This window comes from Poecilia mexicana, unplaced genomic scaffold (assembly GCF_051168715.1).
Source record: "Poecilia mexicana isolate PSO_F unplaced genomic scaffold, ASM5116871v1 scaffold_12, whole genome shotgun sequence".
NCBI lineage: Eukaryota > Metazoa > Chordata > Actinopteri > Cyprinodontiformes > Poeciliidae > Poecilia > Poecilia mexicana.
Genome location: NW_028263381.1, coordinates 2,183,179 through 2,202,436, shown reverse-complemented (window position 1 = coordinate 2,202,436; position 19,258 = coordinate 2,183,179). Strand labels below are relative to the sequence as shown.

Genomic DNA, 19,258 nt, shown 5'->3' with positions numbered 1-19,258 from the left:
TCCTCCTTTAATCAATTTCATTTCTCTCCGTCGACTAGCAAAATGCAGCAGTTCTGGCACAGTTACCACAGCAACCGCAGTTGCTAAGCAACCCACAACTCTCCATCACCCGTTCCAGAAGTCTGACAGATGGAGAGGGAGAATGCCAAAGCAAAAAGTGAGAGAGAGAGAGAGAGAGAGAGGTGGGGAGGGGGAGATATATTAGGAGAGAATAGAAAGAGAAAAAGAATAAAAATGGAGGAAGAGCCACAAGGCAGAGAGGCAGGGATGATGAAATCCAAATCAACTTGTGAATGACACCCCTCCTCTCCCCTGCCTCCAGAGTTTAGCGTCATATTTTATGGCTTTCATTTTAGAAAGCAATTGATGCCATCGTAACTCACACCCACAAATCCAAAATATTCAGACAAACAACCAGGGGGAGCACGGAGGTCGGCTGGAAGTCCAATAAACACACGCAGACACGATCATAACCCAGGAGTACAGTAGCCCACGGATATGAGGTCGGACTGTCTTCTAGTGTAAATGAACCTCGTATTAAAATCTCCATTCTGCGATAAACGAGCAGGTTGGAGAATGTTTTGTGCCCTCGAGATGCACACGACTAGCGAATCACCGAAGATCTCATCTAAAAGAAATATGAGCTTTTTAATGCGTTTTTAATTTGGTTTCTATGATGCTGCAGATTAAAACAAGACTAATGAAAGCTCTGAGACGAAAAACAAAACAGAAGTAGTAAACACAGAGCAGGGCACATTAGTGAACCGGCCGCAGCTGTGAAATCAATCATCCCGGTAGAAAACTATAATTTACTGGTATATTAGAGTAGAAACGGCTCCCAGATCTCAACGTTACCATGGTAAAGTGTTCCCAATGCCTGCTTCGCCTCATTACTAGGTTGTAAATATCCTAAAACTATCCGTACAGTAGGAGAGTGGTGTGTGTGTGTGTGTGTGTGTGTGTGTGTGTGTGTGCGTGTGTGTGTGTGTGTGTGTGCCAAAATATTCATGAGGTCTTCTGACTGACGGGCGCTCTGTTCTGCCTCTATCAGTTTTAAATGAAAACTAGTGATGAAAATGTTTCATTTTCAAGACTCGTCCTGTATAAATGGTGACCAGAGATGCACTGATCCACGTTTTTCACTTTCAATACCGATATCACGATTAGTAATAAAACCAATCTGATACAGAAAAACAGCTGAACTGACTTAAAACATCTCATGTTCTGTCCGTGGAATTTGGGAGATTTCATTGATTGATGAAAATGTTTACATGCAATGCATATATAGCCTTTGTTTTATTCAACATTCACCCAGAGCTGCTGCCTAGTTGCTGTTTCGGTAAAGTGCGCAGCGGGTGTATGCATGCAGGTGGAGTGAAGACATATGTAGTTAGACGGAACACAGCAGCTTGCGCTCCAGCTCTGTAGCCGATGCTTAGAGCAATGTAGCTTTACAGACAAACCAGAAAATATGTTTCCTACCATTCTGATGGCAACAAATGGGCAGCAGAGTCAAGTCTGTCACAATAAGCAATAATTCAAGTAATTTCATAATAAATTCAAATGAGAGCTGTAACTTCTGTTTAGAAAACACTCATTAAAGAGACACTCCCCTTTAATATCGCTGAAAAGTCAGCATTTTGCGAAACAATGCAAATTGACACCCAATATGAAGTAGTTTGCACTACTTCCCACTTTTGCCCGTTTTCCCTGCCTAAGTTGAATAATTTTTTTTTTCATCATCATTTACTGCAATAATTTCTGGGACAATTTATTGTCCAGTAAAATTTGGTTTCGTGACAGGCAATGGTGTAAAAGGTCCCATTGTTCACATGAACACAAAAGTTATGAAAAGGTTGAAAAGTGACAGTTCATCTCTTAAACTGACGCTTTAAACAAAAATGTGCTGATTTTCATTTTTATTATTGCACTGATTAATTTCAGATTTCTGTGTATTTTTTATCCACTTTGACGTAAAAAGTGCTGCAATGGACTGGCGACCTGTCCAGGGTGTACCCGCCTCTCTCCCGAAATGGAGAGTCACCAGCACCCCTCCTGACCCCGCGAGGGACAAGAGTGTAAGGAAATGGATGGATATATGGATGGAAGTGAGTTATTATTGTTACAGGTTGATTTTTTAAGCTACATAAGAGAAGAGTGATTACTGGGTAATCACAGATATAAAAATTTGGGCCAATATTAATTCTGCTTTTATGGAAGTATTTACTAGTGTTTTATTTGATCAAATTATTTGATTACTTGAATAATCGATAGAATACTCGATTACTAAAATACTCCTTCACACACAGCCCTGATACGGATCCAAAAAAAGTCCTATTTACATCTCAGTGATGCAAGTTAAGCTCCTCCTAAACAACACAAAGGATCCATGTGTGAGCTGCGACATAACTGCTGGTCTTCCGTAGATTCACCGATCTGAACGCCTTAGAAAAGGAGATATTGTTGAGGATAAAGTTGGAATGGAAAATAAAGTGAGTTTTGGAAGTGGAAGCTCAGTGAGGAACGAGGAAGATTTGCTGAGATCTGGGTTTTCTGCAGCCATGAGAGTCACAAGAGCTGATCGTAGTGAAACGAGGCGCAGCATGGCAGAGTCTCTCTGCACTGCAGCTTTTCACTTCATGCAGACAGACACTTAGCCTGCTGCTTAAAACCAAGACTTCTGGGAAGTTTCTGGGTATTGTTTGTCTAAATGTAGCAACATGAAAATCAGTGGAATGCATGGAAATTATTTCTGAGTCGTATTAGTAAAGCAGAAGTTTAGGTTTGTCTGTCATGACTGAACTGATAAAAAAACAAGCTGTCATCTCCATTGTTCCAGAAGATTTCTTAGAAAATGTGCAAACAGCCACCTCATGCAGAGAAACATGCAAAACTATTTGAATATAAAATATGTAAAACAGCTGGCTAAAGCCAGGAAGCTTATTGCAAAACGGCTGAAGACAGTTCCGCATTCTTTGAGCTCAGTTATTGGAATAACTGGACCACTGGGAATGCAATACCTAGAAACAACAGATTGTGGCCAATTTATCATCTCGTGTTTAGTTATCTAAATCGGGGAATTTAGTTTTATTCCCATCTTTCTGTTATGAATATGTTTGTGTTTGAAATAAAATGTTTATATTAAAATTAGGTTGTTTTTTTTTCCTACAAACTCTCTAGACAAAAAAATAATTATTTGTCCAACCCAATACCTGAGGCAAACAACTGGGATTTGTAAAAATTTTATTATTATAACTCGACACTGGCTTTTCTGTGATAAATATTTATTTATAAGAGAAGTAAGGCTGCAGCTGAATTATTTTAGTAATCGATTGATCTGATGATTAGTTGGATAAAAAAAAATGGTCACATTCTGAAGATTTTTCATTTTCCCATTTAAAACTTTTATATACAATATTAGAAATGCACTAAATGTTTGCAAATGAAAAAATTAAATTCCTTTTTACATTTGATTGCCTAAAATTCAAAAACAGCATTCTGTTAGTGAACCCTTGATCATTTGTAGCACAGGACACACATCTGTAGCACCCAAGCAAGAAATGTTTACTTAACAGATTCAAATATTTGCTAATTTGCATATTTTAATGCATTTCTAATATTGTATAAAAAGGCTTATGTGGTTAATAAAAAAATCTGCAGAATGTGCACTTTTTCATGTCTGAATTGATTAATCGTCAGAATAATCGTTAGCTGCAGCCCTGCTACAGATGCATGATCCTGCTGTGATCTTGGGCGTTTATAGTTTCCTAAGGAGCTCAAACCTTTTCTGGACAACAGAAATCCCCAAGTATTACTGACTTATTAAAAGAAATCCATCTTGTATGCATGTCCAGACACCAAAACGGAGAGGAAGGAGGAGATGAAACTGAACACAACCGACAGAAATTAAATGAGTGTTAAGCCTGATGGAGATGGAGAGAGAGAGGAGCTGGAGACGAAGACGGAGCCAGGGACAATTAACACAGCCTGTTCTCATGGGGCGGGGTGGGTGGGGTGGGGGGTGAGAAGTGTAAGTAAACCAAGCTCAGGCCTGCAGGGTGGCTGCGGTCCCCTGGTACGGCACACAGCCGGTCAGCTGTGAACAGAGACGCTGTGCTCTATGGTGGAGAGGCGGCGCTTCCACCGGGCCGGCCTCAGGAAGCAGCAGACATGATGCTAGCTAGCAGAACAAGCCGCCCACATGCAGCCCTCACAGCAGCAGCATCACAGATCAACCGCCTGGTTTCAAAGAAAGCCCCTCTGGAGACAACAAGAACCGCGGCTGGAGACGGACCCGTCACCTTTTTGGGTTCAGGCCCGACACCAACGCTGAAACATCTGCTGATCCTGATGTTTTCCACCACAGCTCCATTTATCTGGATTCTACAGCCATACTTTTGGTGAAAACTACACAGAAAACCACACACACAGCCAGCTGTGGCTCTAGTGCCACATTATTTGCTTTCCAACGACAATCAGAAAAGCATCAGACAAATTTTATTTGGATCAAATCTAAGTGGTCATTTGTTGATCAACTCTCAAATGTCTCTGATGAAGGCCGTCCTGAGGCAGACCCACTCTGCCACAGACACTCAGCCCATAGAAATAAAAACACTTGACATCTATTTATAGACATGAGACTGATACATTTTCATGTCCCATTCTGTTACATTTTGGCTGTGAGTTTAAACTTCCACTCTAAAATGCTACAAAATACCAGACACAATAAGTATTTACAGTGCGCTCACCATTTATTGGCCCCTCTACTGAAGACATGCAAATGTTTCATAGATTAATTTCTCTTTCTTAAAAAAATTAACAGTTGATTTCATCTTTTTAATTATTGTTCTGACTGGTGATAGCCATTTTTTTCAAAACCTAAAATTTCAAAAACGTCACCTATGTGGCTTACTTGAATGCAAGGAAATGCCATTCCTCGTATTTTGAGGAATGGCTAAGCTAACTAGCCTCCATAAAATCATACTGATGCAGAATAAAAGAAAAAGGAAATAGAAAATGTTAGAGGTGCACATTAAAAATGAACCCCGATGAGTTTCCAGAGGTGAATAAAAAGAGTTATTTCCTGTCCACTGCATAAATTCATTCAGATAAGGTCACATCGGTTTTGGTTCTTAATTGTCGGTTTTAAACCAGGTTAGTGTAAGAAAGATTTTTAATTCTTAAAGTCGTTGCAAACAGAGGCATCCCCGGAAAGTTTAAATAAAGAAAATATTAATTTTATAAATTTCTTTCTCTAATTGTTTATTGGATTCTACATTTATGTATTGATTGAAGATGATTATGACCTTTATATGACCTGACAATGATTCTCTGGGGGAGGGGCTCACAGTGGGGGCACCACTGTTCACACATCTTTACCAGAGGTACCAATAAATGTGAAAAGTGTTCATTATTTGAAACTATGTAATTACAATCATAGGAGCTAATAAAACATAACGGTGGATGGGACCTCATGACTGATATTTTAACGCTGCTAATGTTTACATTTAATATTATAGGATTTATGGTATAAATCATCACAATCAGAGGAGAGATCATAGACTGGAAACATGGAGGAGAGGACACAGGATGATGCGAGGTGTGAAAAAGCTTTACTCCCTTTAAAAGAGGTCAGACTTACCAATTTTCTGGTTGAAAATTTTGTCAAAAGTGAGTTCATCCCTTTCCTCCAGGTACTTCTGCATTACACTGCGAATACTGTAAAAAAAAACAAATAAAAAAAGTCAGTTATTAAAGCATCCACATGCCTCCTCCAGCTTCCTCAGAGATCCTGACCCAGGTTTGAAGCCTCCCAGTCAGCCAGCCATCCCCCCACAGGGAGGAACTGCAGGGAGGGAACAGGGACACATGGGAGGCTTCTGGGGGGGCTGCAGAGATACAAGCTATCCTGGGACCGGGTGTTAATGAGAATAAGCCCAAGGAGAATGAATCAATTAACACCCTTCCTCATAGGCTCATTAACACTTTATCAGCACCCTGCACACTAAACACACACAGCGGCAGGCTGAACAGAAAATCATCTGGATGTCGATGGCCATCTAGACTTCTCAACTAATTTAAAATCTAAATTTCAGGTGATGATATTTTGGACATCTGAAATGACTTCTGGACTATTTTAATTATTTACTTTCTAAAACAAACTACACAGATGTGAAGAGGACACATTTTATTGCTTCTATTTGATTAAGTAAATGGTTCTGAAACTTTTCCTGTTGATTACCGTAGGCCTGTCACAATAATCAATAAATCAATTAATTGCATGATAAATTAAAACAAGCTCAATAATTTCCATTGTCATGATTTATCATTTTTCTCATTCTGCCAAAAACTGGAGGGTAAAGTCTTCAGTTTGGTGACTTGGTTTCAACTCGCCCTTTTTTTGAAGGACAACTTTATTTACAGACACTTCAGAATTCATTTTATTTACCGTTTCTGTTTTGTTTATTTATTTTGGGTATTTATAATGTCTTCGGGTTCCAGTGTTAAATGTTCAGCAGAATTTAAAGTTTATTGATATGTGTTCTTGCATTATTATTCCATTACTATATGACTTGAAAATAGTCTCAAAACAACAATATTGTCGTTTATCGCAATACTGCTGGACAATTTATCGTCCAGCAAAATTTGTTATTGTGACAAGCCTAGATTACCGCCTCCGAAAATACACAGAATAATAAGCTAAATCCACCAGCCTTCTGCTTTACATCACTTTGGTCAGCAGCCAAGTTTTTATTACAAATGTGCTTTTCATCAGAAAAAGGGCTTTTTCAAAGCTGGGGTGTTTCCATTAAGTACATTTATTTTCAAAATGTCTCATTGTACAAAGATGTGATCATTGGAAACGGTATGGAAAAACAGTGCTGAATTGACTTACAGCATTTCTTTTGTTAAACACAGACATAAATGTACTGAATTACAAATTTATTTGATAACTGCACCAGTACAGCACACTATGCACCAATAGTTTCAGAATCTTGGTCAAACATGCAAAAAAAAAAAAAAAAAAACAACTTTCATTTGTTCTGTCGGTGCCATTATAAGTATAACAGCCAATCTTAAATAAATAATAAATTAACTGAAATTGACCAAAAAAATAGGTTGCCTACTTTGGTGAAACATGTAAAAAAAAATAAACTGCATCAAGCCTTCTCTCAAATGGTTCAGAAAGCTTATTTTGTCAAATATTTATTTTTTAAATAAATTGCAATTAACGAAAGCCCTGCAAAAATGCTAAACAAGTCACACCACCACTAATAAAAATGCAAAAGTAGCTTTAGACATTAAGCTGTCTATTTTGTTCTGATAAGTTGATTCTCACTTTTTTGACAGAACTAGTCAACTGTTCAGAAATGAGTCTCAAGACTTGAAATTCAGTCAAATTTAAGACGAGCAAAGACTCAAAACTTGACTTTGTGATGAATACAGACTCGACTGAGTCTCAAGACCTGAGAACAGAGAGCTGAGCCGTCTTTATCTGGAGTCATCAGGGGTGAAGATAAGCTGCTAAGCAAGCCACAGACTGAAGCTCAGGAAGTGATGTGCATGTTCTCCTGTGAGTTTGATTTAGCACACAAGACAGGAGCTAACAAGGGTTTAGAACAACCTGATCATGTCAGCCGTGGAGCCCATAAGGGCAGCACTTCATCAAGAACATGTGATTATGATACTTATGTTGGACAGTCCAACACATGTACAGCACAACAGCAATTTCAATTTGTTATAATTAGCACACAATTTACAGCTCTTCAGGTTGTGTGGGTTATAAGGGGAAGGTCCGTTTCAGCAAAGGTGAAACGGACCTGAAAGGAAGACGACTGAGGAAAATGTGGATCAATCATAATTAGGCCTGTCATAATAATCAATAAAGCAATTGCATGATAAATTAAAATGAACTCAATTTCAATTTGTATGATTTCTTTTCTTTTCTCTCCCTTTCTTTCTACCAAAAACTGGACAAAACATTTTCGAACTGGTATTTTGGTCTCAACTAGAGCATTTTCTGAAAGACATTTTCCAGTGTTAAATGTTCATTAGAATTTAACGTTTATTGATCTTTGAGAATGTGTTCTATTATTGTTATACCACTATAATAATGGTATAAAATAGTATATTGCATACCATTATAAAATGGTCTCAAATCAACATCATGGTTTATCGCAATAACTTCTGGAACAACTTATCGTCTAACAAAATTTGTTATGGTGGCACGCCTAATCATAATTGATATTCTTAGCAATAGTTACTAGGGCTGTAACGACTCATCGAATGATTTGAGTACGCCGACTATTAAAATTCCTCAAGGCAAATTACCTGCATCAACGCTTCGTTAAATTATGTTTTATTATATAGCGCACTGTGTTCCAAACAGATGATTATTTGTGTTGCACAGCGCTCTCACTTCCACCACGAAGCTGTTATTGAGGAATGCAAAGTGCCTTCAGCAGCTATGGAGGAAGACACTTTTGACACAAAAAGTATCAAAAGTGATGGATCACTTTCAACTAGCTGCTAACAGGTCACGTTTTTTGTTCCCTTTGGAAAAGACTAACTTTTTTTATCTGTGAGTCTTGGAATAGAATCTGGAATGTCAAACATGTACAAAGAAATACATTTCAGTTAACATTACATTGCTGATCAAGAAGAGTAATGACGTGAAAAAATAACTGAGAGTATTTTGTTTAAAAAAAAGTTTCTACACTTCATATAGAGACTGAAAGTGATATTTGATATGTAATGCATTTTCAGAAGTAAAATGTTTTATTTAAAAAAAGGAAGCAATTTTTTTTAACTAAGGCTGCACATATGGCTGAAAAAAGTATCACAATATAATTGTCTATATTTATTAATTATTCATTGATTTTTTTTGTTAAAATAACTGAAATACTGCCAAACTGATCACATCACCTTTCCAGTTTTATCCACAATTTTCTCTCCATGGCGTTGTTCATTTGTTTTAAGCAGTTGTGAAGAACGGTGACGAAACTTTAAGCTGCTGCACAAGTTACTCAACAGGTTGTTAATGGGTAACTTAAGAATGAGTGAGTTAGTTAGTTGATGTCACCAACATACATTTTTACAAGCATTTTATTTTGTGTATTTACTTTACTAGGTAAAGTAGCTGCAACAAAACGGGCCTTTTTTTCAGTTACTTGATTAATCATCAGAATTATTTTTTGATTACTCAATTACTACAACAGTCACCGTCATGGTTTGGTGCTATGGGTCAGACTTTGTGTTTTGTTTCCAATATTTCTGCTATCATGAATCCAGAGAAGTACTGGATCAATCAAGATCCAGCACTAGTTGCAACCAGAGAAGCATCTGACTGATACTGGTTTTATTTTTCAGCATGGGAATGACCTCAAACAAACAACCTATCAATGCATTGAAAGTCAGACATAAAAAAAAATAAAAATAAAAGCCACACACAATGGAGCGCTGTGAGTCATGGATCAGTCTCCCTCGAGTCTGGACCGTAACATTATTAAAGCAGTGTGGGTTCATCTCGGCAGCAAGGCAAACAAAAGGCCGCCAACATCAAAAGATCTTTGAAATGTTCTTCAACAAGTGTCCACAGCTATTTCCTAAAGCTACTGGGAGAAAATAAACAAGAACACGTTCCATAAACAACAGAGAGCGGGTCTGAAAGAAATAAATGTGGTCATTATCGCCACCATTAGCTGAAACCTTTTCTTCATACTTTAAATATTTTAATAAAATGCTCCAACACAGGAGGCTGGAGACATTTGAGCAGAACTGTGTTCCATACTAGGGCTGCAACCAACGATTCACTTAGAAATCAATTACTACGATGATTATTTGAATGAGAAAAATTGATAGTCTCCAAATTTTTCATCTCCCTACCGAAAAACTTCAATGGCTTTTTTGAATGAAATAAACATTGTATTGCCAAAAATGCAATAAAACAGTATTCCTTCAGTGAATGATTGGTAATTTGTAGCAAAAGATCCATCAGCAGCTACAAAGAAAACAACATATGAAAATATAGTGCAGGGCTGATCTGGTGATTAATTTTTGGATTAGCTGATTAATAATTGGATAGTAAAAGGTACTTAAGATTTTTTTTGTACAGAATTTGAACCAGGTGAAGCTAAAATGCCACTAGAGGATTTTTTGGCCAGACATAATTTACCAAAAAAGAAGGTTTTGGTGATAAATTCAAATTTTTTTTGTTATTGTTTTGCATAATTTTGGCTTACTGCTCCAAGTATGTTGCCATTTCAGTAAATTACCTTTTTTGAGTCTGTATATTCCAGTTAATGATCTATTCCTAAATTGGTAGACAATTATTTAAATAATTAATCGGATTCATCCAATTAATTGTTTCATTCGTAATTTCAACACCACAACAAGGCATGACTTTGTTGCTATGTGACAGAAGACCCCAGCTAGTGGTGCTAATGACACAGATGGGTGCAACCTTTTTGGTGAACACTATGCAATATGTCAACTTCAGCCACAGCTGCTGAAACAAGAACTGAGGAAGTTGACACTTCCTCTTCAGACTCGGCCTTCTTGCCCCACTGAATCACTAGCAGCTGACTAGATTATTTGTTTAAAACTAAACCCAGCATACCACAAAGACGGTTAACATTTCCCGTTAAAGTCAAGTATTGTGAGATTATTAAAACTTAAAGGTGCAGCAGGTCGTTCCAGAACACGGCTTCTAGGGAAAACCCAGATAATGAATACATCTATTACAGTAATAAATCATGCATGACAGCACGAGTTGGACCAAAGGCCGTACAGATAATCCGTCTACCTTTTAACATATTGACACTCCTCTGTACAAAAGGACCGAACAGACATTTTCCGGACATTATCAATTGAGTTTAAGCCGAGCGAAGCTCAGCTGGGAACAACAGTTGTGGCATAACATCAACATTAGCTTATGGGGGCAGATGACCACGACACAGAGGGGCAACAAAGAAGGTCCTGCTGCGACAGAGCGCTTTGAGTGACAGACTGGCTGCCGGCACGTGCTGATAAATAAGGCCGGGTTGCCTGCAGCGGATCGACACGATGTGGACAAATTATGAGAGGTGGGCAGAGACGAGAAGAGTGCAGGGCCATGGCGTTGGTTCTGCTGCTGGTTCTCAGAGAGCTTAAAAAATCAGCAACAATGTGGGGGGCTGAGCCCAATAAAGAACGCTTTCATTTGCTGTCATCGTCCCACAGGCAGCAACGTTCCTGCACTCAGGAAGACGTCAATCAGCCAGGCAACAGCAGCTCATATATGTTCTGTAGTGCCTAGGTTTTCAGACCGCATCATTATATCAGTTTTATCAACATAAACACCCAAATGGTGGTTTGTGCATGTATGTATAGCTTTACAGAGGCATGTTTAAGTATTAATGTGTGTATGTGTGTAGACTGCCGAGTCTATTAATATGGTAGGCAAGTATAAGCCTTGGCTTCTGCCTATTCCTTTTATTGTAGCTCATCAGTTTGCTAAATAGTTATTTTAAATAATTATTTTGTTTTGCTTTTTTTGTAATGTTGTAAACTGACCAAAATAAAGCTAATCTGATCTGACTTATGGGAAGCTCCTAAATTCTGCTCTTAGGCTACAAATCTAACAGGAATGATTTTTATTCATCGTTTACTATAATAAGATTAGCCGGTAGTACGGCTGGGCATTTATAGCATCGTTTATCATTTACTGTGGTAAATTTCTTAAAGGAATTTTCATTTATTGTTGTCACTATAAATTCCAATTACTGTTCACAAGTAAAACTGTATTGTCAGGACTATTAGCTTTGTTATTTTTTTCCACTGTTAAATGAGAGAATCAATAAATATGACAATAAGATTAAATGTAGTTACTGGGTGACGATTAGTGATTTAAATCATACTTCTTTATGTGACTGGTGTCTTAAAGAAGAATGTTATAAGTGGGAATGTTATTCAAGAGCAGCATTTGTGTTTGTGCTCTTTTATAGCACTCATAGGCCTGTCACGATAAATTCTGCTGATGTCTCAAAAATTATTGCGATGAACGATAAGATTGTTTGAATACCATTTTAAACTGATGTAATGGTAATGACATAATAATGCAAGCACATCCTGCCAAAAATAAATACACTTTATTTTCAAAATAACTTTTAACTCTGGAACTGGTAAACAAAACAAACAACCAAAAACAAAAATAAAATGGACTCTCAGTCTCCATAAAAAAATATAAAAATAAATCTGAATGAAATCTAAACATAAAACCAAAGTGGAAATAAAAACTACATTCAACCAATTATTATTATTATTGCCCTTCAATAATCATTAAATTTAGATAGAGAAGATGGGCATATCCAACTACCTCATGCAACAGTTCACTCCTCCCTTACACTAAGGCAGAGGTTCCCAAACTGTGGGGCGCGCCCCCTAGGGGGGGCACCGTGTCATTGCAGGGGGGGCGCGGGAAGCCGTCTGGATGAAAAAAAAACAGAACACGAACACTGTATGCGCTGGGTTTTTACCTAAGAATGGCCAACTCTCTGTTATTTCTATGTCAATTTGATACAGTAGAGGCTTCCACACTTTCCATATTTGTGTCCTCTGTCACTTTTATCAGCAGTTAAAACTGTTTAATCCGTTGTTAACATGTTGTAATCTGTTTTTCCGAGCCGCCTTTAAACGTAACATGAGCGCAACGACGCTCGCGCTGGTTTACACCTGTGGAGACCTGCTGCTGCTGGGCGGAGCTACGCAGGTTTGTGTTAGAATCACGGCAGCAAACCAGCAAAACACAAAGAACTTTTCACAGTTTTTCCCTCCAAACTAACCGACTGAGTTGAGTAAAGCTGTTGGATGCAGGTAATGTTAGCTAAAACATGACTAGCTAATATCAATACAAAACCTTAAGCTTAACAAGTACCTTGTAGGCTACCGATGTTGGTGTCTATTTTCAGCTACGTACATTTATTTTGCCCCCAAAAAAGTCGATGCCCCCCCCTCACACGCGTCGTTTCAACCAGCCAGCCATTTGTAATCCATAGGAGGAGGGCGCAGAAAATGTTTGGAAACCACTGGGGGGGCACAGAAGAAAAAGTTTGGGAACCACTGCACTAAGGAAATGAGGGAGGGAGGATCTGTGGAGAGAACCAGAGTTGTCTATTGAAAGAGAAAATGCAGGAAGAAACAATAAAGCAATAAATTAAAATGAGATTGATCATTTTCATTTATCATTACCGTAATTGATTTGTTTATCGCGACAGGCCTACACTTTCATGTAACTACGTTACCTTCAGATGTTATAAAAATGCTATATCAAGTATGACTAAAAAGACATTTGAATTTGTAATTTAATGCCTTGAAATTGGGCCTCTGTCTATTATTTTTTTAATTTAAATAAATAAATAAATCACAACTCTGTCACCAGTACAGCCACCTGTATAATTGTCCATCTTAAGTGTGAACATCTAATGCACTTGAAGTCCTCTAAAAAAGCCAATTCCCGATCAGATACTGGCATCGGAAATCAATACGATATCAACTAAAAAAAATGAGTATCGGATTATATCAGCTTGCACCTACAATCTCAGGCAGAAGCAGTCAGCTCCAGTATTTAGTCCGCACCAGTATTTCTATTCAGCGGCATTTGCATCCCACAGGCAGACCCATTGGTTGATAATAAATGGATCAATTTTCTCACCTATTATTGATAAGCCTGTTGCAACAAATCAATTAATTGCATAATAAATTAAAATAAGCTCAATAATGTCCATTCTGATGATTATTATATTTTGAAGGGTAAATTTTTGCTATAGAGATTTTATAATCCGTTTTATTTGAGGTTTTTATGTCCATTTTATTTAAGCCGTTTTCGCACTCCAAGGAACGGAACGGGTTGAAAGTAGGGCCGACCGAGTTTGCATTATAACTTCCGACCCGGTTCCAGTTGGCTCTTTGGAACCACAAGAGATGTGGTTCCAATCGGGCCGGCCAAGCGGGGCTGCTTAGAATTAGCAGCTGATTGGTTTAGAGTCAGCCGTTGATTGTTTTGCAGTCAGCCGTTGATCGGGTCCAGCTGGCTCTCACTAAACTGTTCTTATTGTATTTTGTAAAGAGTGCTCTTTTTAATTAATATCTTTATTATTTTTAATTTGCGATTAATTCCTCTGAATATTCTGCTGTTACCTGGTCCCATGACGACGTTTTTTTTTCCTCCGTTTACTCCCTGATGAACGAGTACAGAATGAACTAGATCGGTCAACGAGGAAAGGGAAAGTTTTCCGCCGCATCTCTGAGGAAAAGGCTTCGGCCGCTACATCGAAACCATTTAGTTTCAAAAATAATGACGTCAGGTACAGCTTCGATGTTGCCCTCAGTTATATGCAAACACAACAGGGCTGAAGTTCGGGTGGAACCGGACCGAAGCGTGCCGTTCCGTTCCTTGCAGTGCGAAAACGACTTTAGTGTTAAATGTTCTTTACAAAATTAAAGTTTATCAATCGTTGAGAGAGCAATTATCAATATATTAATTGAAAATGGCCGACAAACAACAATATTATCGTTTATCACAGTCGTTACTGTGATACTGTCAATATTGATATCAGCCAATACTCAAAGCTCAGTACCCTATTTAAAGTGAAAAGATTGTACGGAGACAGACCTTCATCCAGTTCTGACCTACGGTGTTTGGCCTTAGAATAAGCATCATTAATTCATTCAGATCTAATTCAAGCCAATGAGCAAATTCTTGTTCCTCCAAGGTTAAGACATGAGCAACACCATTAATGTAGCAAAAGTACAAGTGAAAATGGAAGATCAGGAAAGACAAGTGGCTTGAATAATGAGAGTTCACATGGGAAAAGTTTATGAACATGTGGGATTTTTCTTTTTTTTCCATGTTCTGTTTTTGTTTTGAGTGAAAGCCAATTTGTTTACTTTTATAAATTTACAACACGAGTAAACAGGGTGTCATAGTCAAGGACTAAGGATCTATGAGAACAGGCAGATGGAAACTGATTCACAGGCGACTTTAAATATATTTATGGCAGACGTCCAAAGATCTTCCAGGAAATAAAGATATTTTCAGTCTTTACGCCTAGATATTTTTTCTCAGACCTTTAGTTCATCATTTGCTCTTATGGTGACTGCATGTTGAGAAGCAGACGGGATCAAAGAGAACAGCGCATTTTTCTTCAGACTGTATGAGAAAAACCTCCGTTTAGCACACAAAGATTAGGGTGTGCTCACACTGCCAAGAAAATATTGAATAGTAAGCCAGAATTCTCTCCACCGTCTCCTGGCAGCCCTTAACTGAAATATGCTGGAGCTCTTCAAGCAATAACAAAGCAGCACTTAGGTAGAGGGAGACCCCTTTAAAACAGATCAGCTCAAAAATAGATCTCAAACTCACTGTTGCCCAAATGTTGGTCCTTTCAAGGTCTGCCAAGTGTCAATGCTGCTTATCACATCGAAGGGTGTTTTCACACCTTTGAAAAACCTGTTCCCCTCCTCGCCTGTGGTGGCACTGCACCAAGAAACACTGAAGAAAACACAAAAACCTTTGAAGAAGATATGGAGTGCAACTTCCTTCTTTACAAAATCTAAACAAAAATTTGATTTTTGCAGTTATAGGATTTTTTTCTTTTGTCTTTAGTAATAAACTACGAGTAATTTCTCCCGCTGGTGCTAGACTCACATTTTTGGGTTGTATTTACCCAGAATGCTCTGTGAAATATGTATTTTGGAGCAGTCTCCAGTCCACTTGGTGTTTACATATGCCTTCGAACCACACCAGTGTTCACTTCAACTTAACAAAGACCTGGTTTTGTAGGCAGGCCAGAGTTCACTTTATGGGTTCAATTGCGCATTCACACTTCACCAAACAAACAGGACTTTCAAGCCAAATGGACTGGAGTTGGATTAAAGCGGATCAAACAGGGGTGGGGTAAATGCACCCTAAGAGGCACTTACGTTATGCCACGGGGAAATTAAATGTTGCAGAAATTCATATCATCCAAGTATCTTCAAAGATTTGCGGATAGTGACGCTATGGGCAGGAAGGGTCTCTGGTTGCAATCAGTCTTTAGAGGTCTCTGACTGAAGATTGATCCTGTGATAGTCTGACTGCCCTGACATGCTAATGGCTCAATTTCTAGGCAGCAGAGACAATATTCTACAGTAATATTATCTGGATGACAGAAGCACTGCTAATCCATCATGTTTGCTTTTGCTGCTTCTCTTTAAAACTCTGTCATCCTTGTGCGCAGAATGTTAGAGAGACTAAGTCAGGAATATGATCCCTGACAGAGATGGTTTGAACCTCATTAAATTTGTGGTCTTAAATCATTTCCAGTGGGGGTGTTATTATTTCTAACCATCTAATTTCAACCTCTTAAAAGTATATACATCATGTGCTCTACTAATACATTTTGATTGATTCTTGGGAATACACACAGAAATTGAGGTGACAAGTAATGTTAGTCACATTAAATGCTAAGGTAAGTTTAAAATGTCAAAGCTGTCATAATTTGATTTCCTTAGGACTCAATAATCCCATTAAACAGAGACTGCTCTCTCACACAATGGGATCTTGCTTCTGCCCTTGTTCAGAACTTTTGCCACCTAAAGTCCATCTGTATGTGTACTTTAAATTACAAAAGTTGTCCTTTGACAAAACGAGGTCATCCTCCAACCCTCCCCCCCAATCTACACAACTTCCACCATTGCCGTCATAATCTCACTTCTCTGTCAGAGGACTTGGCCCCGGCTTGCTGAGAATGTTGCAGTGCCACGCTACCTCCAGAGCACCGTAGTGGACTGCAACCCGCCACCTCAACGGGTAGCTGCCTAAAGGCTTACAGCATGCGTGCATGCTCAAGGGCCACAACTGAAGCATGCTTACAGAAAGGTTTGTCAGCTTGCACCTGTTTCTGAAGTTTGCCATGTACGGCTGTTTACAGGAAGCGGTTTTGCAGGTAAAGTCCGCACGCCCGCCAGCCTGCTCTTACTCCGAACTTCTCGTCCTCTATGATATTTAACAATTTGAATCTGAGTAATTCCTCTCAAGTACTCAAAGCACAACAAGCTTTGGGGTGATACTGCACAGGAAGGAAACATAATGTAACCATATCATTCCAACATAATGGACACATTACTGGATAAACGACCTGACTGAAAAGTACGTTTTCATGTTAATGCGAGCCTTTTGGTGCACTGATTTACTCGACAGCTGTATAATAGTGCTTCTGTAAGTCCATTAGTTGATGCATTTATCTGGCCAGCTTCAATATCATCGTGTGTAATAACTAATGGGGCTCATTTATAGCATATAACCTCAAAAGCCATGCTTTTATTTTTTGATATAATAAAAAAAAGAAAAACATTTGCTCCCTATGTAGGCGTCAATTTCACCACTGAACTACTTAAAGTAAACTCCCCTGTACCTTAAGGGCTTCCCCTTCTCTGTACTGTTAGTTTCACCCCCTCATTTTAATCTACATGTTTGATCTGATCAGAGTTTGACTATTTTAAGAATAAAACAGTCCCTCCAGAATTTTGAGATTATTTTTGTGTATTGTTTTTGTTTTAATCAAAAAATCTGATTTTGTGGTGCTACTTTAGAAATGTTTCCAAGAAATCTTGAGATAGTTCCTCTTATTAAACCCCAAAATCTAAGCAGACAAAACATTTTTATTCTTTGAAGAACTTAAAGTAGCTTAATTTTTGTGTCTCACCATTAAACCTATCACAAGAAGCAATTAATTACATGATAAATTAAAACGAGCTTGATCATTTCCATTTTAATGATTCATATTTTCTGAAGGGCAGTTTTGCTTACAGAGAGACAGACTGTCTTGGGATAACAGTGTCTTCAGTCAGGGGCTTCTTCAAATTCACTGAAATACAGACCACTACAGGAGATCTTTCCTGCCAGCAGCCATCACCATGTATAATAACTTCAATTAATAAGAGCTACAACATTTAATTTCCTTTTGGGATCCATAAGGTATTTTTGTATTTGAATATGAATTTATGAACAAACTAATTGCCTTATTTAATGGAAACACCGCAATTACAAAATTATGTTTTTTTGACATAAGAGGAATATCGACAAAGTTTTGCGCATTTTTGTAATGGAAACTCAGCTGCTGAGACTTCTATACTTACGTACTTTTATGCAGCATCCTCCAAAAAGCAGCCTTTTCAGCAGGATCATATTACGGTACAGGTGAACCTGCTCTGCAACAGCACCTTCCAAATAGACCGTTTTGAGTAAAAGGTTCACGATCGGCGGCAAGTTTCAAAATTTCAGAGTTGCACGACATGGAGCTCAAGATCAACAAGCGGGGCAGTGGGATGGGAGTTCAATATGTCAACGATAAACCCAGTTTATAAAAAACCTGTTTGTGTCCAGATTGTTTGTATCAATCCAGACACATATGAGGACCTATGAATAATTTATTTTTCTAGCATCAATTTTACTAACTCTATTCATGTCACTGAAAACATGACAGTAAAGTGTTAAAGAAAACCCCTGATTCATTAGATCAACCAAATCATTTCCACAGCAAATACAGTTTTGCATACCATGGACACAGAACAGCCTCCAACTGTTAGAAGCTGGGGGAAAGCTTACTGGGAAAGTGAGCCTGACAAAAAAAATCAGAGCAGACCAACGACAGGTAGCAGGAGTTGAGTTTTATCAACACAGGTTATTTAAAGATGTCTACCAGGAACTAATGTTTGGGATATGATTGGATTTTGCTGAGTGTTAATTGTGTACGCTTATTTGATCTGAACATTATACTCCCGATTATGTTCCGATATGACAGAGCTAAAATCATTAATTTCATCAGCAAGACCAAGCTCAGAATCAGAAACTTTGATTATTTTGTGATAAATCCAAGAATGATGATGGACAGGTACGCTAGCTAACAGTGGATGGACCCTCCTGTGAACAGGTCTGACCCGCCTCCAGAAGCAAGACGAACAGGGAAGTCAGAGAGTTGGATGATGAACGTCAGAACTCTGTGGAGCAGCAATCCCTTCATCACATTATGATGGCACACTGTTAGCAACCAGCTCTCTCTGAACACACAAAAACATGAGTGGCTTACTAAACTGTCTGAGGTGTTATGATTCAATGTCTTGTTTTCATTTTTTCACCTCTCAGCTAATCTCTTATCATTCACATCATTCCAACAACAACAGTATCATTCATTGCTTTTATTTCATTTGCTCTGTAAAAGCAAAACACTTAGCATGTCAG

General features: G+C 38.3%; 1 protein-coding gene across 1 annotated transcript in view; it reads right to left on the bottom strand.

Annotated features, from left to right (window-relative positions):
- The window catches only part of grk3 (G protein-coupled receptor kinase 3), a 74,132-nt gene that overhangs the window by 47,923 nt on the left and 6,951 nt on the right, over positions 1 to 19,258 (bottom strand). The window contains exon 2 of the mRNA XM_088010731.1: positions 5,642 to 5,718. Within this exon, the coding sequence (XP_087866857.1) occupies positions 5,642 to 5,718 (77 nt within the window). The remainder of the gene's footprint in view (positions 1 to 5,641; positions 5,719 to 19,258) is intronic.